This window comes from Lissotriton helveticus, chromosome 5_1 (genome assembly GCF_964261635.1).
Source record: "Lissotriton helveticus chromosome 5_1, aLisHel1.1, whole genome shotgun sequence".
In the NCBI taxonomy this organism is placed as follows: Eukaryota; Metazoa; Chordata; class Amphibia; order Caudata; family Salamandridae; genus Lissotriton; species Lissotriton helveticus.
Genome location: NC_136065.1, coordinates 63958545 through 63986237, shown reverse-complemented (window position 1 = coordinate 63986237; position 27693 = coordinate 63958545). Strand labels below are relative to the sequence as shown.

Below are 27693 nucleotides of genomic sequence, written 5' to 3'. Positions count from 1 at the left end.
CACTCTGCAGCCCCTGCGTTGACCCAGTGCCACTCTGCAGCCCCTGCGTTGACCCAGTGCCACTCTGCAGCCCCTGCGTTGACCCAGTGCCACTCTGCAGCCCCTGCGTTGACCCAGTGCCACTCTGCAGCCCCTGCGTTGACCCAGTGCCACTCTGCAGCCCCTGCGTTGACCCTGTGCCACTCTGCAGCTCCAGTGTTGACCCAGTGCCACTCTGCAGCTCCAGTGTTGACCCAGTGCCACTCTGCAGCTCCTGCGTTGACCCAGTGCCACTCTGCAGCCCCTGCGTTGACCCAGTGTCACTCTGCAGCCCCTGCGTTGACCCAGTGCCACTCTGCAGCCCCTGCGTTGACCCAGTGCCACTCTACAGCCCCTGCGTTGACCCAGTGCCACTCTGCAGCCCCTGCGTTGACCCAGTGCCACTCTGCAGCCCCTGCGTTGACCAGTGCCACTCTGCAGCCCCTGCGTTGACCCAGTGCCTCTTTACAGCTCCTGCGTTGACCCAGTGCCTCTTTACAGCTCCTGCGTTGACCCAGTGCCTCTTTACAGCCCCTGCGTTGACCAGTGCCACTCTGCAGCCCCTGCGTTGACCCAGTGCCTCTTTACAGCTCCTGCGTTGACCCAGTGCCTCTTTACAGCCCCTGCGTTGACCCAGTGCCACTCTGCAGCCCCTGCGTTGACCCAGTGCCACTCTGCAGCCCCTGCGTTGACCCAGTGCCACTCTGCAGCCCCTGCGTTGACCCAGTGCCACTGCAGCCCCTGCGTTGACCAGTGCCACTCTGCAGGCCCTGCGTTGACCCAGTGCCACTCTGCAGCCCCTGCGTTGACCCAGTGCCACTCTGCAGCCCCTGCGTTGACCCAGTGCCACTCTGCAGCCCCTGCGTTGACCCAGTGCCACTCTGCAGCCCCTGCGTTGACCCAGTGCCACTCTGCAGCCCCTGCGTTGACCCAGTGCCACTCTGCAGCCCCTGCGTTGACCCAGTGCCACTCTGCAGCCCCTGCGTTGACCCAGTGCCACTCTGCAGCCCTTGCGTTGACCCAGTGCCACTCTGCAGCCCCTGCGTTGACCCAGTGCCACTCTACAGCCCCAGCGTTGACCCAGTGCCACTCTGCAGCCCCTGCGTTGACCCAGTGCCACTCTAGAGCCCCTGCGTTGACCCAGTGCCACTCTGCAGCCCCTGCATTGACCCAGTGCCACTCTAGAGCCCCTGCATTGACCCAGTGCCACTCTGCAGCCCCTGCGTTGACCCAGTGCCACTCTTCAGCCCCTGCGTTGACCCAGTGCCACTGCAGCCCCTGCGTTGACCCAGTGCCACTGCAGCCCCTGCGTTGACCCAGTGCCACTGCAGCCCCTGCGTTGACCCAGTGCCACTCTGCAGCCCCTGCGTTGACCCAGTGCCACTCTGCAGCCCCTGCGTTGACCCAGTGCCACTCTGCAGCCCCTGCGTTGACCCAGTGCCACTCTGCAGCCCCTGCGTTGACCCTGTGCCACTCTGCAGCTCCAGTGTTGACCCAGTGCCACTCTGCAGCTCCAGTGTTGACCCAGTGCCACTCTGCAGCTCCTGCGTTGACCCAGTGCCACTCTGCAGCCCTTGCGTTGACCCAGTGCCACTCTGCAGCCCCAGCGTTGACCCAGTGCCACTCTGCAGCCCCTGCGTTGACCCAGTGCCACTCTACAGCCCCTGCATTGACCCAGTGCCACTCTACAGCCCCAGCGTTGACCCAGTGCCACTCTGCAGCCCCTGCGTTGACCCTGTGCCACTCTGCAGCTCCAGTGTTGACCCAGTGCCACTCTGCAGCTCCAGTGTTGACCCAGTGCCACTCTGCAGCCCCTGCATTGACCCAGTGCCACTCTAGAGCCCCTGCATTGACCCAGTGCCACTCTGCAGCCCCTGCATTGACCCAGTGCCACTCTACAGCCCCTGCGTTGACCCAGTGCCACTGCAGCCCCTGCGTTGACCCAGTGCCACTGCAGCCCCTGCGTTGACCCAGTGCCACTGCAGCCCCTGCGTTGACCCAGTGCCACTGCAGCCCCTGCGTTGACCCAGTGCCACTGCAGCCCCTGCGTTGACCCAGTGCCACTGCAGCCCCTGCGTTGACCCAGTGCCACTGCAGCCCCTGCGTTGACCCAGTGCCACTGCAGCCCCTGCGTTGACCCAGTGCCACTGCAGCCCCTGCGTTGACCCAGTGCCTCTCTGCAGCCCTTGCGTTGACCCAGTGCCACTCTGCAGCCCCTGCGTTGACCCAGTGCCACTCTACAGCCCCTGCATTGACCCAGTGCCACTCTACAGCCCCAGCGTTGACCCAGTGCCACTCTGCAGCCCCTGCGTTGACCCAGTGCCACTCTAGAGCCCCTGCGTTGACCCAGTGCCACTGCAGCCCCTGCGTTGACCCAGTGCCACTCTAGAGCCCCTCCGTTGACCCAGTGCCACTCTAGAGCCCCTGCGTTGACCCAGTGCCACTCTGCAGCCCCTGCATTGACCCAGTGCCACTCTACAGCCCCTGCGTTGACCCAGTGCCACTGCAGCCCCTGCGTTGACCCAGTGCCACTGCAGCCCCTGCGTTGACCCAGTGCCACTGCAGCCCCTGCGTTGACCCAGTGCCACTGCAGCCCCTGCGTTGACCCAGTGCCACTGCAGCCCCTGCGTTGACCCAGTGCCCAGTGACACTAAAGTGTCATCAATAAATGTAGATACTTAGTATGGGATAGATGTCAAAAGTGTTTTCAAAGAATAAGGCTTAATCCCCTTTATCAAAAGCGTTTTCAAAGGATAGGACTTAATCCCATTTGCCAAATGGGATTAAGTCCTATCCTTTGAAAACGCTTTTGATAAAGGGGATTAAGCCTTATTTATTGATGACACTTTAGTATTTAGGAATGAACTGTACTTCATTTTTAGTACTTTGATGATGTTATTTGAAAGAATTTGACATCTCTCACCTGTTTCTTTTCGAATGTAATGTCTTGTAGAATGCAATGATTTGTAATAACTGTATGTTTTCATTTTTTGTATATATGTTTTTGTATAACTAAGACAACAGGATTGTTTGGCTATGTATGTGAAGAATATTGTCTTCTCTTGCTAAAAAACAGTATCTTTCTTTCTAAAAAAAAGTATGAATAAAAGGCGCAACTAATCGCCGAGATAAACATATTAGGTTTTGTTTATCATTTCAACTAGAATAAGACTTCTTGAAATACTGCGTAGTGCGGGTCTCTCTTTTTTTAAAGCCATTTTAATTGTAGCACTCGTACCGCCAGTGAGAGGGGGAGTCTGATCCATCTATCCACTTGTGACGTGAGGGAGGCCATAGCCGGGCCGTGATTGCTTTGTAGGATCTGATCTCTGCTTCTATGAATATGAACGCCAAGGTATTTGCTGCTATCTTCACCCCATCGGAGGAGGAAGTCTGCAGGTGGTAATTGAGCGGCATCTGTCAGTGGTGAAAGTTCTGATTTTGCCCAATTGATGTGGAGTCATGAAAGGGCTCCATATCTTGCTAATTCTTGCATGATTTGGGGTTAGATTGTCCTGTGGATGATCTGATAATTCGTTGTAACCCACGGTATGAGCGGCGGCCCTGTAAGATGCTGACCAGTGGTCCATTGCGGCTATGGAAAGGAAAGGAGAGGGGAGGGTTGTGTATACTTTGCAGTATGTATCTCCCGTGGACGAGGCAGGACCATGCTGGCACCTTACATCTGGATAATGGTGAATGGGGGTTGGTGGGGTTGTAGGAGGGGAGCAACAGACATGAGCCCAGTTTTGAATGCCGTGATCTTATGATGGTGTGTTCGTTCAGCTCTCTGCTTTGGCCCAGTTGTGAAAGTTAGATTTGTGTCCTCATCTCAAGCCTGACCCAGCTTTGACATTGATTGCAGGAGGATGGTCCGCAGATGTCCGAGGCGGAGAAAGTGAAACTGTCTATCCAGGAGGTGCGCCGCAGCCTGCCTGTGTTCCCTTACCGCAGCGACCTCCTCGCCGCCATTGCTGAGCACCAGATCCTGATCATTGAGGGGGAGACGGGCTCAGGAAAGACGACCCAGATTCCACAGTACCTGTTTGAGGAGGTAAGCATGTGTCGCGTGTAACCATGAGAGAGGGGCTCAGGCAAGACGACCCAGATCCCACAGTACCAGTATGAGGAGGTAAGCATGTCCCCTGTAACCATGAGAGAGGGGCTAAGGGAAGACTACACAGATCCCACAGTACCTGTATGAGGAGGTAAGCATGTCCCGTGTAACCATGAGAGAGGGGCTAAGGGAAGACAACACAGATCCCACAGTACCTGTATGAGGAGGTAAGCACTTGTCACGCATAACCAGGAGGCTGTAACCATGTGAGACGGGCTAAGGGAAGTCGACAACAATCGCACAATACCTGTTCGAAACAATAGGTACATGTCACATGTAACTATGAGGGTCTAACTATTTGAGACAGGCACACAAAAGACCACACAGGTCACACAGTACCTGTACAAGGAGGTAAGCATATGTCACCTGTAACCAGGAAAACCACAATTGGAGCCCAGAGGGAAAAACAGACCGGGTCGTCCTCCACTCAAAAGTTATAGAACAATCAACAAGACCCTGTCCAGGGGCGTCAACAGAAGTCAGTAGGGAGGAAGAACAGTCATTTCGTACTGATAACTACTCCAGAACCACACAAAAATTGTGGGGGTAATTTTACTGCTCTGCGCCCAGATTCCTAAAAACCAAATTTCCTTGGCAGAAACACAGAACACCCAATCGTATGACCCAACTAGGTCTATCACCAAAATCCAGCCTCAAGGTGTGGGATCACATTCTCCTGTGAAAAATGTGTGAAAACCAAGAGACACCTCACGGAAACACCACCAACGGGGTAACTGGTATGTAATTTCCAGACAAGCCCCTGTCTCATCATCGGTAGTAACTTCATTCTCAAAGACAAAATGGAAAGTGTCCAAACACAAACAACACAAATATGTGACAAAATGTGAAAAGCAGAAACAGTCTGCTAGTGACAAACATACAACATAAAAAAGTGCATAAAACACACAGCAACTAGTTCCCTTAACCAACTTTATTCATAGGGAAAAAGTTTAGATGCTGTATCAATAAAAAAGGCTGGTAGCTAGTCATGCATACCATTACCTAGTAACTAGGAGTCTGGAACCATGTGAGACGGACTCAGGAAAGATACCCTTAAAACCCTTAAATGGCTCCCCATTAAAGGTAGATCCACGTACAAAACAGCCTGCATTACACACAAAATTCTCCATCAGAATACACCGACCTACCTCGCTAACAAACTCACTAAAGCCGGTTGCTCCCGTTCCCTGAGAAGCACAAACACCCTCCTTCTTATCCCCCCCCTTCTAAAAAAGAAAACCACCCAGTCTCGGTCCTTTTCCGGCAACGCTCCATGCATTTGGAATGCCCTTCCAACTGACTTTCGTTGCAACCCTTCCTACCCTTGCTTCAAAAAAGAACTCAAACTACATCTCCTCAATAAATATTGGGGACCATAATCCATATCTGCTCTCTTCCACTGGCCACATCTATCCGACCTCAGATGCATCCGCCCTCCCTTCTTTTCAGCCTTACTTCGCCCTTCCTCCTCGTCACTTCCACCTCCCTGTTTACCACCTTCACTCCACCCTGCACCCCCCCTTCCCTTGTCCTCCGTCTGCCCTCATTTCTGACCCTACAGCTCTCGTCCTTACAAACCCAATTCTGACCACCAACCTCCCTATCCTCCTCTGCAATTTTCAATGTATGCCTGGTTATTTTTGATTATCACATCTCCCACTTTTCGGTGTTCTTATTTCACATATTTATCATTTTGAAATATGTCAGGCGGAGACTTATATGTTGTTTATACTCATTTATGCTATGTATGACCCATGTCTTACTGACCTTCTTGTCTCAAAAATGTAAAGCGCTCTGATACCCCTGGGTCCAGCCAGCGCTATATAAAACCTCTAAATAAATAAATAAGATGACACCGATTGCACAGTACTTGTTCGAGGAGGTAAGCTCATGTGCAAGACTATTCTGCAGTGTCTTTAGCAAGAGATAAGTGCACGTGCGAGTCAGCCTTAGGGGGCTGCTCATTTGATCACGTAGGACTGGTATGAAGATGCAACTATATGAGACGAGCTAAGGGTAAGGCTAACTCTAATCCCACAGTGATTGTATGAGACCAGTAGCAGAACTGCTATATGGACTTGGTTGAGGCCTCACGGATTCCTCCATAACTGTATGAACTAGTGAGTGCAAATGGAAGACGGCGCATAGTAAGGCCACATCTCTGCCACTTTAGATGTACGAGGGTGTAAGGCTCTCGACCGGACCCCTGGCATGTACAATTGATGAATAATTTGACCTCTTGCTGCCTGTAAGTATATTCCCATGGAGCCTACATTAAGAGAGATGTCAACAACCTGTGGAATGTAAGTAGACGATGACTCCTTCGAAACCGTGCTGGTGGCTTGTGCACACTAGTCGGGGCCCTGGAATTATGCAGCAGGGGAGCACTCAGTTATGTGGCAGCGTTGACTAAATTATCCAGCAATAAAAGGCAGATAATGTGGCAGAATAAAGCACATTTTTTAATACTTCATTTTACAGATGGTGTAATACTGTTTGGCAAAGATTCGACCTCATTAGTACCAGTTTAAGAACCAAATACAGAAAAAACGACCGAAAGATCACCAGTTAACGTTTGCAGAGGACCTTCTGCTACACGCTAAACCACATTGCCGTGTTTTTAGTAACCTTTGATTCATTTGAGTTAGAAACAACGTTTTTAATTATTATATTTTCTATCTGCAGAGTACGCAGAAAAATAAATATGTGGCAGATGCAACAAATCCATAATTAAGTGAAAGAAGACTCGGTCGCGGAATCGCATAATTCCAGTGACCCGACGAGTCTCCCTATCTGTTTTGGTCTCTTTAAATTTACCTTGGCATGATGAACTCTGCCTCTTTTCAATGAGAGGGACTGGCAAAGGCGACCTTCTGAAATCGAATTCCTTTTCTTGCTTTAGGGTTACACAAAGAAGGACGTGAAGATTGGATGCACGCAGCCCCGGCGGGTGGCTGCCATGAGTGTTGCCTCGAGGGTCTCCCAAGAAATGGGGGTCAAGCTTGGGAATGAGGTACGTGATCTAGATGCGTGAGGTGGTATGTGTGCTTGGTGAAGTATGGGGTGTGCTGGTGTGGTCTGCTCCGGGTATGGCCAGGTCTCGAAAATTCCACTCGCATAGTCGAGCTAAATTTAACAAGGTCGAGCTGTTTTTAGGTCCTACTCGCCCTTTCTGGCGAGTAGGAAAACAAACCAACTTTTGTCCTCGGTCTGTGAAAACGGAGCAAATGTGACAAGATAACAAGATTTAAAGGCATTTTTATTGCTCACAAAGTTAATGAGCAATAAAGATGCCTTTAAATCTTGTTACCTTGTCACATTTGCTCCGCATTCAGAGACGGAGGTCCAGTAGGTTGTAGTTAGGTCGAGGACATTTATTAAGGTATTAGTCCTGCAGGACTAGTACCATTTTGGGGGGTTTTCGAGCCCTGATGGCCCTGTGAGGCTGTGGTCCCAGCAGAGCAGTGGGAACGAGTGTGGGAGTCAGGAATTCTGTGGAATTAGATACATTTCTCGAACAGCTGTATGTTTGTAAGCAACACAGCGGATCCAGTATATACATGGTGCCGTATGTTTGTAAGGTACGCAGCGGATCTAGTATATACATGAAGTGATCACATGGGTTTGGTGAACTCCTGACCAATGGCCTCGTTCATTTTTCCCCTGGAGCAGGTTGGATACAGTATCCGCTTTGAAGACTGCACCTCGGAAAGGACTGTGCTAAAGTACATGACTGACGGCATGCTCCTGAGAGAGTTTCTGACGGAACCTGACCTGGCAGGATACAGGTGAGCTCGCTTCAGGTGAACACGTGTTTCATGTTAAACGTTTGCCCTGCTCCAGACGTCTGGGGTAGAGTTGACAATTCTCGTGAAAAGTCGTATTCCGAGATTGGAGTAGACATTCACATGTTCCCATGAAGGTAACATGCTTTTTTAAAGTACATGTTCATCTGTTAGGGCATTGATTCCCATGTCCATGAGCCTGCTTGTCTCAGATTTGGCAGGATGAATGGCTGAGTGGGCTCGCTGTGATTGAATGCTATGAGCAGATTCCTTGAGTGGGCGCACTAGACCGCTGTGCCTCCAGACCTGGTTAAGCAATAAAATGCGGGAGATTTCAGTCTCATATCTTCTTCCTTCTTCAGTGTCATCATCATCGACGAGGCCCATGAACGCACCCTGCACACTGACATCCTCTTCGGACTCATCAAAGACATCGCTCGCTTCCGGCCTGACCTGAAGGTGCTCATTGCCAGCGCCACCCTGGACACCGAGAGATTCTCGGCCTTCTTTGATGACGCCCCCATCTTCCGGATCCCAGGCCGACGTTTTCCTGTGGACATCTACTATACAAAGGTGACCAGGGCAGGGCAGGGCCTCTGTATGGACAGCACAGGGCCTCTCGATGGGGACAGGGGCAGCACAGGGCCTCTCGGTGGGGACCGGGCAGCCCAGGGCCTCTAGGTGGGGACCGGGGCAGCCCAGGGCCTCATGATGGGGACCGAGGCAGCCCGGGGCAGCCCAGGGCCTCTCGTTATTGACCAGGGCCCCACAGAGCCTCTCGTTGGGGACCGGGCCCCACAGGGTCTCTCGTTGGGGACCGGGGCAGCCCAGGGCCTCTCGTTATTGACCAGGGCCCCACAGAGCCTCTCGTTGGGGACCGGGTCCCACAAGGACTCGTTGGGGACCGGGGCAGCCCAGGGCCTCTCGTTATTGACCAGGGCCCCACAGAGCCTCTCGTTGGGGACCGGGTCCCACAGGGACTCTCGTTGGGGACCGGGGCAGCCCAGGGCCTCTCGATATTGACCAGGGCCCCACAGAGCCTCTCGTTGGGGACCGGGGCAGCACAGGGCCTCTCGATGGCTCACAAGTGGTAGTAAGTTTTAAGGAATAGGCTGGTTGTGCAGAAGGGATTTGGTGAAGCTGGGAGATTATTTGGGAAATTATTGACTAAAAGGTTGTAGGAGTGATCGTTGAGTGCCCCAGGGATGAGGAAGCATGGTGGTAGATTGGCAGTAGAAGGAAGGGTATAGAAGGGATATAGATTCCCAGGGACAGAAGAAGGCTGGAGATACATCCGGGAGTTTGAGGCCGTAAAAGTGATTTGTAAGTGTCACGGAGGATCAGGTGGGTGGCAGTAGTTATGGGAGTGAGATGGGTAGGAATGATGTGTTTACCAGAGAGCAATGATTGCTGAGCATGCCAAGGCAGCAGACTGAGTATAGGGATGCAGGGGTGATGTTCCTTGCTCTGCCTGTATATTGTAAAGAAATGCACTGGGAAGCCCCAGAACATGATTGAAACTGACTGATAAGCCAGATTGCTAGCTGTGATATTACAGAGCTCCTTTCAGAAGTGACTTCCATTCTTCACAGGCCTCTACTTCTGTCTCTTCCGAAGGTCAACTCTCAAAGATCAGCTTTACAGCTTTAAAAATCAAGAGGCTTAGAGTGAGCATGTGTGGACGTCTTTTTTGGATATTAACGTTGTCTGCCTATCTCCTTAGGCTCCAGAGTCTGATTACCTGGAAGCCTGTGTGGTCTCCGTCCTCCAGATCCACGTGACGCAGTCCCCTGGAGACGTCCTTGTGTTCCTCACTGGACAGGTAAGAGGTCTAATTTCAGTGCAGTTCTGTTTGAGACACAAACGGGTGCATCGTGTCTTCTGTTGATGGTGGAATTTGGCGGAGGAAATGTTGGAAGAAAGAGTAGGTGTCTGCACACCAAACTGTCTTCTAATGGAATAAAGGGATCTCTGTGTTCTGCAGGAAGAGATCGAGGCTTGCTGTGAGATGCTGCAGGAGCGCTGCCGGCGCCTGGGATCCAAAATTGCTGAGCTCCTTGTTCTGCCTATCTATGCAAACCTGCCCTCGGACATGCAGGCTAAGATCTTTGAGCCGACCCCTCCAGGTGCCAGGAAGGTAGGTCGATCAATCGCAGTGGCTGTCCTAGCAAAACAAAGTTTCCCTTCTTCTTGTTTCAGCTGGGGCTTCAGACGTCAAGTTATTTGTTCTTTTAAAAGCATCCACTGATTGTGTCTAAAAATTAATGAGGCAGAATGTAAAGGTACTTTTTAGATAGGTTTGCGTAGGTGACTCTACGTCTCAGAAGGGCTAGCAACTTAATGGCCACCTTATTGAAGCAAAAATGTATGTGTAAATTGTAGCAGAAGTATGTGAGGTTTGGATACTTCTACTTGCAGACTCCGCATCTTCCGATGACTGGATCCAGAAACTTTGCAATAGCTTCCCTGCAGTGGCAGCTAGCGCCAGCTCCAAGCTGATGTCTGTCACGAGAATGTGAAGACCCTAGATCCATGTAGGCAGTACCTCGGCGTCCTGATATCTGTTCCCTTTTTTCTGCGCCACTTGATATGGATCAGGGGCTACACTCTAATTTACTTTTTTCTTTGTTTCTTCATATCATTTTACCAAAAGGTTCCTTATTGTTCAATGCTTTATGGATGTCGCACCCTAAGAGGCCAGGTTTTAACTCTTGCCGCTCCTGTTTTGGACGGCTCTGCATCTCCAATCCCCACGATGTCTGCCTGTGGTGCTTTGGGCCGAAGGAAGACTCAACTTCAAAGGACAAATGCTGCCTCATGTACACTAAGGCTCTCAAGGAGCAGGAGGCCAAGCTTTTTATGGCGTGTGCAACGTGCATCCGCCAGACAGCGGTCGTGGCCATGTTTGAAGTCACAATCTCCTCCATCCTCTAAGAAAAGAGGAAGAAGCACAGAAAGAAGATGAAAAGTGACGACTCTGCACTTTGGCGTTCACTCCTGTTTCTCCAGCTGACTCCTCTTCAGATCTAGAACTGGTGGGCATCACTCCTCCCAAGGACCCTTTGCTGGCCTTGCTACCTCCTTCTCTGGCTCCTGCTCCTTCTCCCACAAGGGCCTTCTACTGTCCCCACTCCCTGCTCTGGCCCTGCAGTTTGGACCAGCAGATATTCTGGTCTATGTGGATTTCTCATCACATGCTCACCATTGTGCTTTTCAGGAATGCAGCAGCCCCTCTTGTGCTCTTTTTGGAACCCATGGGTCTGTTTGAGGCTCATAATGTGATACAGCTGATGGGTTCACCCTCAGAGCCTTTCGCCCTAAGGGTCGTCCCTCAAAGCGGACCACCGATGCAGCCTGGAGCTGCACCAGCACTCAACCTCTGCCAGTGGTTCCTCTAATGGTGGTGACACTACCAAAGCCAGCCCCTCACTCCCCGGGAACAGACCCTAATACCATTCTTATGAGATTCAGGAGGGAAACACCAGGATTGGCTGAGGAAGGTAGGTACAAGAAACAATCACAGCATAGGCTTACACTTCTACAACAATACTGGCAAACAATGGATGACCTCTTCGGGTCAGATTCCAACCATATTCAGATGCCAGACATAATACAGCAGGACAATGGAGACGACAGTGAAGCAGCCACTTTACTACCTCCTACTTGGTGGGAGGAGTCGCAGACGATGTTGTAACAACTTCTTCAAACAAAAGTAAGTTATTAACGTCCAGGCCAAAATTCTTGCTAGCAGGAGCATGTAGAGCAGTGAATCTACAGCATGACACACTACGAGTAGAGGCTTTCAGGGTAGTTAACATTTTTCTTACTACCCCAGTGATAGAAAAAGACGCAACAAATAAGGGGTGAATTTAGGGTGGAATCCACGCAAACGTATGAAACTAGTTGGGCGCAGACAGAATCTCCTACTTAATTGTTAGTTCCTTCCCCTCTTCCTATGGTCGATTCATAACCCTGCTACTTTTAAAAAGAAACTCAAGACACATCTCTTTGTTTGTTAATTTCTTCTTGTTCCCTTCGAGCCCCACGCCGGGACACTCATGAGTATCCGTGCGCGTTACAAGTGGAAAAAAAAAATAGTTGCACAGTGATGATAGAATACTTTTTATAAAATGCCTAAGGCACATTTAGGTACATTATAATTTTGTGATGGACCATTGCATAGTGGATCAGACAGGTGAGACTGAAGAAAGCTGACAATAATACAGGTGAGACTGAAGAAAGTTGACAATAATACAGGTGAGACTGAAGAAAGTTGACAATAATACAGGTGAGACTGAAGAAAGTTGACAATAATACAGGTGAGACTGAAGAAAGCTGACAATAATAGGGAACATAGGAGGATGAAAGACATAAGAATAGAAGAACGGTGAACTGCACGCCGAAGTGATTCATAAATAAAAACAAATTCCGCGACAAGAATCCACTTCACGGAGTCTGTGTGATATTGTGTAATTACAGACCAACATGTTTGATGGCTTCCTTCATAGTTTCCGTCAGCCCATCGTTAACGGGTAGCAACTAGTGGAGATATGTCCTTCTATTCCTAAAGAATTGGATAAAGGCTTCCATAATGTAGAAAAGAATTGAGGACTTCTGTCCTTATCTGTGACATCAGGTAAGTCATGTAATCGCACCACTTTCTTGAAGATGACTTTGTTGTTATTGGAGCTGTTGGTAGTGCTGGCAATAGTATGAGGTGTGCTATTTTGGTAAAATACTGGACTGCCACTAACAGAACGGTAAAGGAATCTGAAAGCGTCAATTCAGCGATAAAATCCATAGAAAGTCGTAACCAGAACAAGACCACAATCACACAATTAGTTTAGTATGAAAGGAGTTAGCTTGTCTACAGGTAACACGAGAGAGAACATGTTCTTTCACATCCCGGTTGTATAGAAGACCACCAGAAATATTCAGAAACCAAATCGATCTCCCATTTATGCATAGATACCCTGCCATGGGCTGGGTAACATGGCAGCAGATACCTTTTTTTTCTTCGGGAGAAATAAACATCCTTTCCTGTACACAGAGATACATACAGATGGCAACACCATCTCCTTAAGACTTTAGTCACATTTTTTCAATGTTGCTGAAAAGTAAATGTAAATGTGGGATACTTGTAAAGCGCACTGTTACTCTACCCGAGTGTCCTGGCGCTGTAGACCGCTGGGGAACCCGTCCTGGTTTTCCCTGTGAGATGGTCCCTTTTCTGGGTCTCTCCAGGGTGAAACCAGGCATCTCCGGCGTCTGTGGGGGGCCGTTGTAGAGATGAGGCAAGCTAATGCCCAGAGTTGCTGAGTGTGTTCCCTGGTTAGAGTAGGCACTGAGGCGAGAATTATCAAGTCTGTTGACCCTGGTCCAAGACCCTGCCGCGTCGGGAATTGAACCCTGGTCCCGGGCCGTTCTCTGCTTACAGGTCTGTCGCCTCTAACCATTGAGCCACACCACTCCACAAATAGTACCAGAAATAATCAAGATGTCTTTGAAATGAAACTACAAAATTAATGTCCAATATGTCTGACTACTTCATTGATGAGGTGCCGAATGGTAACAGTGGCATAACATAATCTGAAAGGCATTATTACATATTCTTAATGCCTGAACTTGGTGTTAAATGCTGACTTCCATGCATTTCCTTCTCTAATTCTATCTAGATTATAATCTCTTCTCCAATGAAGCTTGGTAAACAATGTGATCCAGTCAGACCGAAGAAAGGAGTAATGGCTCTTAATTGTAACAGCATTTAATTTCCTATAGTCCACATAGTGTCTTAACTTTCCATTCTGTTTGAGAATGAAAAAGGTAGGAGCACCAGCAGGAGATGCTGAATGCAGCATCAACCCTTGATTTTCCTGAACATTACACTTTAATTGAATGAATGAGGATATATGTTCAACCGTAAGATATTTTCACTCCAGGACTTACATCTGTGGTGCAGTTGATATCTCTATGAGATGCGAGAACATTGGCAGACATTTCGTTAAACACATATGCAAATTATTGATAAGGCAGAGGGACTATTTAGAAGTTGCAAGACACAACAGAGGCTGTGTAATGTGTTGGGGAGTAATCTTTAGACGCCCCCTGACAATAAGCAGCAGAGAACTCCATTTAATCCAGTCAATAGAAGGCTTATGTCTGCTTAGCCAGGGAGTTCCTAAAGTAATGGGGCTAGGACATAGATTATATTAAAACTCTCCCTTTCAAGATATGTGCAACTTCTGCCCATGCACAGCTCTCCACTAATGTGTGTAGAATCTCCTAAATCTAAAGGCTTGTCGTCAACTGCCCGAATAAGCCCAGCTAGAATCTTTTTTTTAACGTTCCCTTGCAAACTTGCTATCCATAAATATTCCTGTTGCCCCGCAGTCCTCCATGTCAAAAGTACATGTAATTCTCTTTGATAAACAGATCAGGACAGATAAAAAGAAATGGGTTGCATTATCAGTTGGTGGGAAAGTCTGGTTTTTGCCTGTTGTAGTTGCAGACACTTCTGTTTTCCGACAGCTGGGGACTTGCTTGAGGAAGTGTCCAGAGATACCACAGTATAAGCTTGAATTGTTTGTGCGGCAGCGATCTCTCCCCTCTTGAGACATTTTCCTAATTCTCGCTGTTTGCATAGGGTTGTCAGTGGTAGATGAAGAAGAGGCAGCCTCTACTGAAGGTTTAGAGAACAATCAGAACGTCGAGTATCCTAATGTCTCTCCTCCCAACATCACTTATTCCTGTTCAGCCTCAAGAGTGAGTTTGATGACCTGAGTGCTGTAACAGGACGATTGACTACCAAGGATGAGGTGGCCTTCACTTCTTCCTTAAGGCTTTGATAAAAGGCTGCTGCGGCCGCCTTACCGGTCCAATTAATGTAATTTTGTAACTGTTGGAAGTGGATAATAAAGCTTACTTGTTATTGTGAGCCCTTTCTCAAAGTCAAGAGACCCCTGTATGATGCTTAGATTTCCTTTCAAGTACGGAATACAATTGCTAAAGTTATAGATTGTAATCAGTAAGCACGGGACTTGGTTTTAGAATAAAGAAGTTTGTTGTATTGCAAAGCATCCTTAGTTAAGTAGGACAATTTAAAAGTTACCTCCAAGTATCTGAACTGAAATTTGGGGTTGGTTAAAACAAAATAACTGGCACTGAAAGAATTAGACTATAAAAAAAAGTTTATGGTTTCTGAAATATTTTTCAGGCAGTGTCATAACTACTTCAGTCATATTATTCACTGGGACATGTTGGATGTCATGACAGGGGCCGCTTTAAACCCTTCTCCTTCGGAATGGGCTGTGATAATAGGATAGGGTGTTACAGAACTAGAAGGCTGTAAAGTTCTGCTCTGCAATTGATTTATCTAAGAGTAAAGGCATTTCCAAAGAAGTTACCTGAAGTTCTCTATTCATATCTTGAATAGCTTGAGCTAAGGCACCTAACTGGTTCGCAAATAGATTCATATCAGAAATCGGATTTATGATTTGGCCTGGCGGACTATCGGGCGTGCAACCAGAAGTACAGTCCGTGGTGTGCTGACTCAACCCACTGCTTCCACAACATATGTACTGTTAGTAGTAATTGGGATGTGCGCAGCAACAGGGGAATTGGGAAAAGCATCTACTACGGTGGGAATTAAATGGGTATGCAGCGCTCTGAGTCACCTGCAAGTTTTTGGTACAAGGGTTTTACCCACAGTACTCTCAAAGTGGGAAGAAACGCCCCACTCCCCCAAAAACGCAATCCTAGGATTAATAACCAATGTTTCAACAGTATGAGGAGCTTGTGATTATATCAGCAGTCGGTATACAAAACCGTGTATAAAACAAAGAGAAGAACATTTCTTGATGATATTGATTTATTTTCCGGTGCTTCGACACTCTTCTTGAGGCAATCTTGTAAGCTTTAGCCAACACGTCTTTCATCGTATATATGGGGGGGGTCTCTCCACGACTTCCTCAAGGCTCTTAAATTGCTGTCATCTTAAAGAAGGTCCTTATATCCAGGTGTGCTTGCAACTGTTAATATAAAGTATTCAGCCTCCCTATGTCCAAGAAGCAACGTGACTCCATTCCTTGGAGAGTCCTTCCAGAGATAAGTCTGTGGTATGACCTGAGATCCGTATTGTACAGAGCGATGGTTTGTTGCCAAATTAACTGCCTTTTTGAGATCTCCTCAATTATTTATGGGTATTACCCGGAAAGATAGGTCCAATCTCTACTCTGTGCTGTTACAAATGAATATCCGTATTCTGAGGCCTGTGGAAAAGTCCTCTTATAGCGTGCTCGATTCTCTCTGGAAACCGTGAGAGTCCTCCCTGAACAAGTTCTTGTCGCTCACATCGGAGCAAGACAGCTGCTTTCAGCATCTAATAATTGGGGAAAACACTGGAACAAAACAAGAGAAAGAGGTAATAGAAAATCCTGGCATCATCTACAGTGTCACAGTCCAGAAAGGTGTTTTTTAGGGCAGGGAGCTCTCTGCAAAAACAGATGCATCCACGTGATGATTACAGGACCACAAAGCAAACCAGTCTGGAGAAGAGAAAATTATCCCAAAGGGGACCAAAGAAACGAAAAGTAATTAAAAGTAAGGCTGGGTTCAACTTGGAACAGCGGATTATATCAGTGTTGGCAGGCAAATTGATAAAGAATCACTGGCCTTACCTGCTCAACTTACTCTGCAAGAATATTCAGTCACCGGAAGTATTTTTCATGTTACTTCTAACTTTCTGTGTTCTTCTTTACTTTCACCCAAAGCAAGATGGCCACTGCGCACATCTTTCCCTTCTTTTATTTTTCTTGATAAGGTGGCTGCATCGCGTGTATGACGCCAGTGCCGCAATATGAGGGAACCTCCTTGAGTGCTCTCCTGGTCTCCAAAGAGGTTATCATCCCAGTGCCTACAGATTCCATAAACAATCCCTTCAGACAGCCCGAGTAAAGTTTCACTTTGATGGTAGTAGAATTTGCATCTGATGGAAACATCTAGTCTCAGATTCCTTACTTTTGAACTTCCCAGGCGTCAGACTGGATCTGGAAAATGTTTCTTGAGCAGTACCCCTGTGCACTCTTAGGTGGTGTCGGCCGACTCAGCGTGACAACTTAGGCGGCATCTCCACCATCGTGATATCCCCGTTGTCTATGTAGGTGCCACCTCGCACATGCTGATGTCAGTTCCTTTCTTTATGCGCCAGCCAGCAGAGATCCGTTAAAGAGAGCTAACCCCCTGTCGTTTTTTGACCAACTTTTTTGGGGGACTTTTTTCTAAATTTATCATTGTTTCAGGTAAGTTGCATCAGGTCCAAAAAGACCTCTGGCTTCAAACCGCGCAGCGCCTGTCACCGCGCCATGTTTGTCACGGATCCCCACCTAGTGAGCCTTTGATGCCTGGCGCATGACCATGACCCAAAGTCGTGCTCCGACTGCCGGGCCATGGCTGCTAAAGCTTCAAGGGAGCGGTCCCTAAAACTGCTTGCAGCCCAGCGTCTGGCACCTCTGAGGTAGAGTTTTCGCTCCTGGTCTCAGTCGAGAGGAAGGTCCGAGCACCGGTCCAGGGGCTCCAAGTCTCCATCCTCCCATTCGAAGTCCTCGAAGGGGTCAGTTATGAAGCATCACAAAAAAACACAAGATGTCAAAGCCTGCTTGAACTTCACGTCGGTCACCCAACGCAACAGGAGTCTCAGCGTTTGAGGCCTCGTTTTGTGGATTGTGTTCCTGTGTTGGCTCCACATTTCCCCTCCTTTCTGGGACTGGGAGCGACCCCCGCCCAGTTGAAGGAACTTTATGACTCCATGTGTGCCATATTTGGGTGGGGTCACCCTGCTGGCACGCTTTCGGGCTCCTTCATGCTCAGCAGAAGGAGTTCCATTGAGTTCCACGCTGTCTGCTCCGGACATGGCGCCCAGGGCTTTCATGGATCTTTTCCCGGATCCAAGCTGGCTCTGGCTGTACCTAATCGACCTTCCCCGATGCTGTGTCCGACGCCGCCTACCAGCAAGCACCAGTCACATTCTCATCCCCGACGACAAGGAGCCAGCCAGGTGTCCTCCAAGGCAGGTGCCAGAAGAGCGTGGCTAGGATTGGAGGAAGATTGGGAGGGGATGCAGGACCCCTTAGAAGTCTTGCTTTATTCCAAAGAAATTGACTGGTGTGAGGACCTTGGTAATGCCAGTGGCTTGGATACCTCTCCAGAGCCTGGCATGCTTTCCCCATCGAACGTGGCTAGAGAGGAGGGAGCTCTCTTTGCTATGGTGGTGCGTAGGGCTGCGAAGGTCTTAGAGCTGCAGCTCCTTACTGTGGTGGTCAAGATCAATGTCCGCCCTGCAGCCTGGCATCTCCACATACGAACCCTTGCTGCCATTTAATGAGGCCTTGACTGAAGTTCTCCTGGGCACCTGGTCCAAGCCCAGCACAGTGGCTACTGTAAATAGAACAATTGCCCTTCGCATTGCACCGGGTGACCCAACCTTCCTCACATCTCACCCAACCCCCCCAGAGCTTGGTGGTCCAAGCCTCTACTGCTTGTTCCCTTCTGCACCCATGGATAGGGAATCCAAAAGGCTGCTAGCTTTGGAAAGAAAATATGTTCTTCTACCAGCCTAGCATTGCAGTTGGTAAACACTGCATGCCTCTTGGGCCGTTACTCCCATTTGTTATGGGATATGGTTGTGCACATGCTGTCACAAGTCCCGAAGGGGGCCCAGGCTGTCCTCTCCCATGCTGTTGCAGACAGGAGAGACGCAGCAAATTTTACGATACGCTGTGGCCTTGAAGCGACAGACACGCTGGGGAGAGCAATTTCCTTGACGGTGTACACTAGGCACCACGCCTGGCTGAAAACTTCTGGATTCTCTAGGGATGTCCAAGCTAATCTCATGAATATGCCCTTTCATGGCTGTCATCTCCTCTGAGATAGGGCGGTCACCACGCTAGAGAGCTTCAAGAAATCACGGGCTACGACCAAGTCCTTTGGCCTCTTTGTGTCATCTCGTCCTATGTCCGCCTTTCGCACTTTTCGTGGCTACGGAATGAGCTTCCACCCGCGCCAGTCATATCCTAGCCAGAGGACCGTGCAAGCTTTGCAATCTCCATGCAGCCATGGTCGCAGCTCGCCCGACCTACAGGTCAGATCAGGCCACAAATCCCCTTCCCTCCTCCCACTCCAAATCCTCCTAGTCCGATCTTTCCAAAATCCGTCCAGTTTGTGGCATGATGCGCCATCACCTCCACCACTGGCGGGACATCACCTTGGACAGGTGGGTTCTACATATCGTCCGAAAGGGCTACTCCCTCCCCATTTGAGACTACTCCTCCTTTCATTGCTCCTACATACGATCGGCTGACGGAGGATCACCTAGCTTTACTTCGAGAAGAAATCCCAACTCTCCAAGGAAACTATAGAGCAGGTTTTGGAGCCAGAAATAGGCTTTGGTTGCTGTTCCCTCTACTTTCTGATCTCCAAAAAGGACAGAGACCTTCGTCCTATCCTCCACTTCGGAGCCCTCAACTACTTCCACAGAAAAAAGAAGTTCAAGATGCTCACTCTTGCTCAGGTTCTGTCTGCCCTGGACCCGGAAGACTGGATGGTATCTTTGGACTTGCAGGACACCTATTTACATATTCTCATCTTGCCTGCCCATTGTCACTATCTGCACTCTAGGGTCAACCATGAGCACTTTCAGTTTACTATGCTCCCCTCCAGCCTCACCAGTGCCCCTTCGGGTGTTGGTCAGGGTGATGGCGGTAGTCGCAGCTCATCTGCAGAGATCAGGGGTTCCAGTCTTCCCCTATCTCGACCACTGGCTGTTGTGAGAGGGCTCGCCTCAGGCGGTTGTCTCCCACCTCCATATTACAGTAAACCTCCTTCATTGGCTGGGGTTCACTATCGAGGTGCCAAAGTCTCGCGTGACTCCACAGCTGCTCCCTTTCATTGGTGCTGTTCTGAACGGCTAGTCTAAGATATTCAGGCTATGATGCCGATTTTTCAGTTCTATCCTGGATTTCTGTGAGACTGACTCTGAGGCTGCTGGGCCTCATGGCCTCCTGCATCCTGCTAGTGAAGCATTCCAGGTGGCACACGCGGGCTCTGCAGTGGGACCTGAAGTTCCAATGGGCGCAGCATTGAGGGAATCTCACCGACCTGATCCAGATCTCGAAGGGAACTGCGCAAGATCTGCATTGGTGGCTGACAAACTGCGAATGGGTCACAGGTAGACCCCTCTCCCTTCTCCACCCAGATCTCTCAGAGGTCACTCCTGGGATGGGGCGGTCACCTGGGAGAGGTGGAGATCAGAGGGCTCTGGTCTTCACTGGAAGCCCGTCTTCACATCAGCCTGTTAGAGCTTCGTGCGATCCGATTGGCACTGAAAGCCTTCTTACCATCTCTCAAGGGAAGGCTATTTCAAGAGTTTATGGACAACAACTCCACCATGTGGTACCGCAACAAACAAGGCAGGGTGGGGTCATGGACCCTTTGTCAGGAGGCCCTTCGTCCCTGGACTTGGCTGGAACAACTGGGCATTTCCCTGGTGGTTCAATACCTGTCCGGTTCCCTGAAGACCAAGGCAGACCAACTCAGCCATTGGTGCCTAACGGATCACGAATGGCATCTCCATCCGTAGGTGGTGCAAGCACTCTTTTAGCGTTGGGGAGATTCTTGGTTAGATCGGTTTGCCTCCGTCAAGGATGCTCAATGCCAGCAATTTTGCGCATTGGAGTTTCAGAGACTTTTCTTCTAGTGTGGAGCTCAGATCTCTTATACGCCTTTCCACCCATACCACTCCTGTCCAGAGTGCTCAAGAATATCAGGAAGACTTGGGCCCAAGTCATTGTTGTGGCTCCGGACTCGGTACGGAGGGCTTGGTATTCCGAGCTTCTGCAGATAAGCATTGATCCTCCGATCAGGCGGCCCCTGGGGAGGATCTTCTATCGCAGGAGAGGGTCGTCCACCTGAACCTGTCAACCCTCCACCTCCATGCATGGAGATTGAGCGGCGACAGTTGACAGCATTCGACCTCCCTCCCAAAGTATTCAAAGTTATTCTGGCAGCCAGCGTCCCTCCACTAAGTCGATATACACGTGCCGATGGCAGGAATTTTGTAAATATTGTACAGAACAGTCTTTGGCCCCTCTGTCTGCCTCCCTTTCTGACATCCTCCTTTTCATCCTCTGCTCTGGGCACTCTAAAGGGTTATCTTTCGGCCCTTTATGCCAGACCAACGCTCACTATTCAAGGCCCCTATTGTACATAGATTTCTGAAGGGGCTTACACATTTGTTTCCCCCCACCTTTTATCATGCCCAATGAAACCTTAACTTGGTCCTCACTTATCTAATGTGTGCACCATTCGAGCCACTGCACAATTGCCCCCTCCAGCTGCTTACCATCAAAGCAGCCTTTTTAGTAGCAATAACCTCTGCCAGGAGGGTGAGCAAGTTGCAGGCCCTTTCTTATCGGCCTCCTTACCTGACCATCTTCCCAGATAAGGTAGTGCTCCGCACGAGGGCTTCTTTTTTACCTAAAGTGGTGAAACCTTTCCACCCTAGGACTATCTGTCACCTTGTCCACCTTCTATTCTCTTCCGCATTCTTCTAAGGAAGAAGGACGTCTCCATCTAGACCCAAAAAGAGCATTATTGTTCTAACTGAACCGCACTAATGAGTTCCAGGTGGGCGATCAACTCTTCCTGGGGTACGTTGGGACTAAGAAGGGACGTACTGTGCAGAAGAGTACCATCTCTGGATGTATTATGCTCTGCATTAAAACTGTTATACTCTGGCAAAGAAACAGCCTCCTGAAGGCCCCAGAGCGAATTCTACCAGAGCTAAGGCAGCCACAACAGCTCTCCAGCATGGTGTCACGTTCCTCGACATCTGCTAGGCGGCTAAGTGGGCATCCCTGCAAACGTTTGTTAAACATTATTGCTTGGACAATCGGGTACGTAGGGAAGGGCTTTTGTCTGTTCGTTCCTACAGGACTTTCTGATTTAAACTTTTCTGCAGTCTCGACTCCGGGGAAGATATTGCTTCGGTATCTGTTCAAAGGCTAGATGTCTCTATCAGATGGACAAATTACTTACCTTCGGTTACCCCTTATCTGGTACTGACCCACCAATCCTCCCCACACTACAGATCAGTTCTTAATGTCAGGGCGGTTCCCCTTCAGGGCCCTAGTTGTCTAAACACACCACTGTCAGACAACTTTATGGCTCCGCGCTTCTGGCGTGGAAAGTCGTGAAAAGTACTGATGTCAGTGGCCCCGGGTGGCATCTATATAGACGACGCGGACGTCACAATATCTGAGAGGACGTCACACGGAGTGGACCGACGGTGCCTAACGGTGTGCAAGGGTACTGCTCAAGAAAAATCTTCCAGATCCAGTCTGACTCCTGGGAAGTTCAAAGGTAAGGAATCTGGGGCTAGATCATGTTGTTTTGGTTAGTCTGATGAAGATAGATAACATCTGTAACCCAATAATGGAAGCATTTCAAGTGCAGCTGGATAAAGAAGAAAGTCAATGTGCCCTCGCGTGCCCTCATCCATATATCTCTTTCTTATCCAATGCCGACGACTGCACATTGAACTCGATTTCAGGCTTGATTGTTACAGGAGCTGAGGATTTGTTTTCTAACAGGAAAAAATTGGTGTTTATTTGTTATCCCTCACCAGGTTTCCTTATCTGCTAGAAGACGACATATAGCAAACTATAATTTGAAGAGTTTGTGGTGGGCCCGAGCCACTGCGGGCCAAAACTGCGGGTACGAAACTTGCAAATCATTTATTTTATTCCTTGTTTTCAGGTTGTGGTCGCCACCAACATTGCAGAAACCTCCCTGACAATCGACGGAATCATCTACGTAATAGACCCCGGCTTCTGCAAACAGAAGAGTTACAACGCTCGCACAGGCATGGAATCCTTGATTGTGACGCCGTGCTCTAAGGTAGGAAACGCCTCTGACATGAGGTCCTTGTTGGCGACGCCTCTCTTGCAGTCCTGGAGTCCTGATAGAAGCACCATGCTTTAATGTATGGAAAAGCCCTCGCACCTGCATCAGGTGCCTAGAAAAGGCACCACACTACACCATCATCATTGGAATCACTATTTACAAATCAAATGAGCCCCTCCTGGGAGTGAGTTTGCATCTGACTATTATGTTATTATTGTCTATGACTCTACAAAGAACGGAACTAATTCTCTTGGGGGCCTTGAGTTCCTGGTGGAGACATCGGGTTGTGGAACTGTAACGTTATCCATCTGTATCTTTATATTAAGAAGGGGACTACCACACCTTCGTATTTGTCCGAGTTCTTGTTGGTAATCTTGTGCTGCAAGATACAGGCTTTAGTGGTGGCCCCCAACCACACTTCTCCGCCTCCTACTTCTTGTAGGAATCAGCAGACCAAGAGCTGATTGTCCCAGTCCTGAGTAAGTGTGCTGACCCACTGCCTACTCGCTAACAAAGGGCTGCTTCCCCTCTCCATGCCTCCTATTTGTGGTAAATGCTCCCATTATTGGTGCATGCTTGTATAACCCTTTACCTCCTACATTCCCTTCTTCTCCACAGGCCTCTGCCAACCAGCGAGCCGGTCGAGCAGGGCGTGTGGCGGCTGGAAAATGCTTCCGCTTGTACACAGCCTGGGCTTACAAGAATGAAATGGAGGACACAAGCATTCCCGAGATCCAGCGCACCAACCTGGGCAACGTGGTGCTGCTACTGAAGAGTCTGGGTAAGTAAGACTGGGGAATCTTCTCCACACACTTAACCCTGCCTGTCATGCAACTAGTAACCTCATCCAAACATTATTCACAGATCTTAATTCCGATCTGATGTCAGATGCCTCAGAGAATTGTTGTCGGGATCCTCCCAAATCTCCCTCGAATGCGAGGCTCGGCTGAACTCCGGCTGAGAGCCACATTTCAGGGTTCAGGTCATGGCAGGTGCAGCACACACTAGGAGGGGTCTCCAGTTTACATTTGTCCAGCATCCAAAAGCCCATTGTAGTCACTTATGTGACTCCACATAAGGGTTTACACATAAGAGACTGGAGTTCCACGTTAATTGTTATGGTCCAGCCCACAAACCTGGCACTCTGCTGGTATTGTCAGGAAACGATCTTCAGTACTTTTTAGAAACTGTTACAAAAACAGCAGAACCAAAACTACTCATTTGCAGGACCAGATTTTACTCTTATTGCTAACACTACACATAGCTACATTTTTCATTCACATCATTAGAAAAATCAAAGATAACTTCAATAGCAGCGTCATGGATGACCCAGTGATTCCTTCATCAATGTCATTGAGCAGTCTTCGAGTGATGTAATGGGTTAGGTAGCAGTGTCATAGATGACGTCATCGATGTCATAGATTACGTCATCGATGTCATCAAACATGTCATTGAGCAGTCTTCGAGTGATGTAATGGGTTAAGTAGCAGTGTCCTAGATGACGTCATCGTTGTCATCAAACATGTCATTGAGCAGTCTTCGAGTGATGTAATGGGTTAAGTAGCAGTGTCCTAGATGACGTCATCGTTGTCATCAAACATGTCATTGAGCAGTCTTCGAGTGATGTAATGGGTTAGGTAGCAGTGTCCTAGATGACGTCATCGTTGTCATCAAACATGTCATTGAGCAGTCTTCGAGTGATGTAATGGGTTAGGTAGCAGTGTCATAGATGACGTCATCGATGTCATAGATGACGTCATCGATGTCATCAAACATGTCATTGAGCAGTCTTCGAGTGATGTAATGGGTTAAGTAGCAGTGTCCTAGATGAAGTCATCAAACATGTCATTGAGCAGTCTTCGAGTGATGTAATGGGTTAAGTAGCAGTGTCCTAGATGAAGTCATCAAACATGTCATTGAGCAGTCTTCGAGTGATGTAATGGGTTAAGTAGCAGTGTCATAGATGACGTCATCAAACATGTCATTGAGCAGTCTTCGAGTGATGTAATGGGTTAAGTAGCAGTGTCCTAGATGACGTCATCGTTGTCATCAAACATGTCATTGAGCAGTCTTCGAGTGATGTAATGGGTTAAGTAGCAGTGTCCTAGATGACGTCATCGACGTCATCAAACATGTCATTGAACAGTCTTCGAGTGATGTAATGGGTTAGGTCATAAACAGTGCTAGACGGAAGTGCAAGTCAGGATTAGTTTACCAAACCATAACTGATGAATTTTAGTGTCTGGAACCATAACTGCTCTTTAACGGTGGTTCATTTCAATTAATAACTTTTGTTTTTTTTCAATGAAGTTTTTTTTAATGATATGCAATATCCAAGTGTTCCTGTCCCAAACCCTGCGCAAACATTCACATGACATTTTCAACACTTTAGCCTGTTTAGTTTTCTGTTAATGTAAAGGTTTATGCAAATCAATCCCAGGGGAGCAAATTTAAGGGAAGGAGGGGGCAAACATCATTGATTTTATAATGTCTATAATGTCTTACCATAGATCTGCATGTCATTTTGCAGACCCTTGTGTTTTGTTGACTGTCTGTCGTATGCAGGAGGTGGAATTAGAACATGTGTGTGTCCGTGTCTGATTTTGATCGTTCATGTCATTCTCGGCGCAGGATTGTTCTGGTTGGATTGTGAAGGCATAGTGACTAAAGAAAGGGTTTTTTAGAAATGAGGGGAATTACTGGGCGCTCAGCTGACTATCTTCGCAAAAGGTGTTAAAGATACGTGGTTAAGCGGAGGTGCAATAGAGGGCGAGGGGATGAGCCCTATAACCCCTCGATGTGTGAGTTGCAAAACAACCTACAAAATGACAAACGGAACATGCCCTATGCACACTACAATATAAATCAAAACATGGGTTTATATAATATATAATCACAGCATATTCATAATATCAGGAGCTTCGTGACCTATGCCCACCACTAAAAACCCCCTGCAGACGATCTATGGAGGCGATTGCATTGCATGATTGCCCCTACTGCTCCTTTAAACGCATTAGGGTACCCGCCGGCTGTGCTGATGGGCGGAGAGTTAAAGGAGGCTTATTGAACTGTCGATCTCTGAGTAAGCACTGCATTCAAATATGGGATCTCCTGTTGGATGAGAAGCTAGACATTCTTTTTCTAACGGAGACGTGGATGGGCGAACACTCGGACCCGGACATTATCAACGCGGTCCCTCCAGGATATTCCATAGCCAGAATTGACAGGGGAGGAGGAAGAGGTGGGGGGATTGCTATTATTGTAAAGGCCCCATTTGAATGCACTCTACTCCCGACTAAAATAGACAGTAGCGAAGCGGGTACGTTCAATCTGAAGCTTAGTCCAAAGGATTCTATATCCGAGATCCTCTTATATAGACCCCCAGGCAGCTACGGAAACTTCAGGTCTAGTATCATTGAGGGCGTCGCTCACCTAGCGATTAGACGGAACTGTTAGTTTTAGGTGACATAAACATGCATTTAGAAGATACTCAATTGAAAGATGTCACTGACCTTCGTCAGCAATTTCAGGAACTTCAACTTGAGTTGAAAAACGACTCGCCTACGCATACACTCGGTCACCTACTAGATCCGGTGTTTGCTAGCTGGGATGGTGTGACTGTGGATACCCCAATCCCGATTCCATGGTCAGATCATTATTTAGTTCCCTTCGAGATAATTAGCCCAGTCTATGAGAAGAACATAGCTGACACAAAAGAAAATTTGTATCGCAAATGGAAGCAGTTCTCCCAGAATAGTTTTAATATACGTATACTAAGCGGGGGTCCGCTGGAGGGTGCGGATATTGAGAGTGCGAACTCTAAGCTGGATGAGCGCATTCTAAATGCCTTAAACTCCACGGCGCCACTAAGCAGCTCTAAGTCTTGTAGTAAAAGAAGCAGGACCGCCCCCTGGTTTACTCCAGAGTTACAGCTGGTTAAATCGGAGTGTAAGAGGCTGGAGCGCAGTTGGCGGCTGACATCCTGCACTGGGAGCAAGGATGGCTACAAGTTAGCTATGAGGAAATATCAAAGGCAAGTGCGAGGGGCCAAGGCCGCATATTACCACACGCGGATAGAAGAGGCAGAGCACTCCGCGAAGGAGTTATTTAAAATTTGTAAAGAAATATCCCAGGTACCGAGCCAAAACGCCCCGTCTACCGATTTGGTGGCAGAGTGTAACCGGGTGGCTGAATTCTTTGCTGGGAAAGTCAAGAATATCTATGCTTCCTTTTCTGAACAACCTGCTAGTGGCCTCGAGTTTATAGAACCACTGGGGCGGGGAGGGTTGACGGTGAGATTGGAGCATTTCGTTATCCCCCCGTCGGAAGACCTTCGTAGTATCTGCCGCAGTGTAAAATCAGGCTCCCCGCGCGACCCTGCGCCTCCCAGGGTGCTGGTTGAGGGTTTGGAGGTACTTGAACCCCTGCTTAGGCAGGTGCTTCCCGTTTCCTTCACCTCCCAACAGCTCCCGGCCGACTGGAAGAAGGCTATTGTCCTGCCAATCAGGAAAAAGCCGAATGTGGGTATGGAGGTTCTTGAAAATCTGAGACCTATATCTCTGCTTCCCTATTCGGCCAAAGTGGCAGAGAAGGTCGTAAATCGTCAACTGGTGGATCACCTGGAGAGGGCTGAGATTCTTCACTCCTCTCAGTCGGGCTTCCGGGCAGGGTTCTCGACGGAGACGGCCCTTCTGAGAGCCACTGAAACGTTGAGACAGGGAGCGGATGCTGGGCACACCATGGCACTGGTGATGCTTGATCTCAGTGCCGCGTTTGACACTGTAGCACACTCCATCTTGCTGCAGTGTCTTAGCGATG

At 48.7% G+C, this 27693-nt stretch overlaps 1 protein-coding gene across 1 annotated transcript in view; it reads left to right on the top strand.

Annotated features, from left to right (window-relative positions):
- The window catches only part of DHX16 (DEAH-box helicase 16), a 102062-nt gene that overhangs the window by 26374 nt on the left and 47995 nt on the right, over window positions 1-27693 (top strand). The window contains exons 8-15 of the mRNA XM_078641709.1: window positions 3884-4072; window positions 7038-7148; window positions 7808-7923; window positions 8283-8493; window positions 9644-9742; window positions 9905-10057; window positions 22729-22869; window positions 23494-23656. Coding sequence (XP_078497835.1) covers window positions 3884-4072; window positions 7038-7148; window positions 7808-7923; window positions 8283-8493; window positions 9644-9742; window positions 9905-10057; window positions 22729-22869; window positions 23494-23656 — 1183 coding nt within the window. The remainder of the gene's footprint in view (window positions 1-3883; window positions 4073-7037; window positions 7149-7807; window positions 7924-8282; window positions 8494-9643; window positions 9743-9904; window positions 10058-22728; window positions 22870-23493; window positions 23657-27693) is intronic.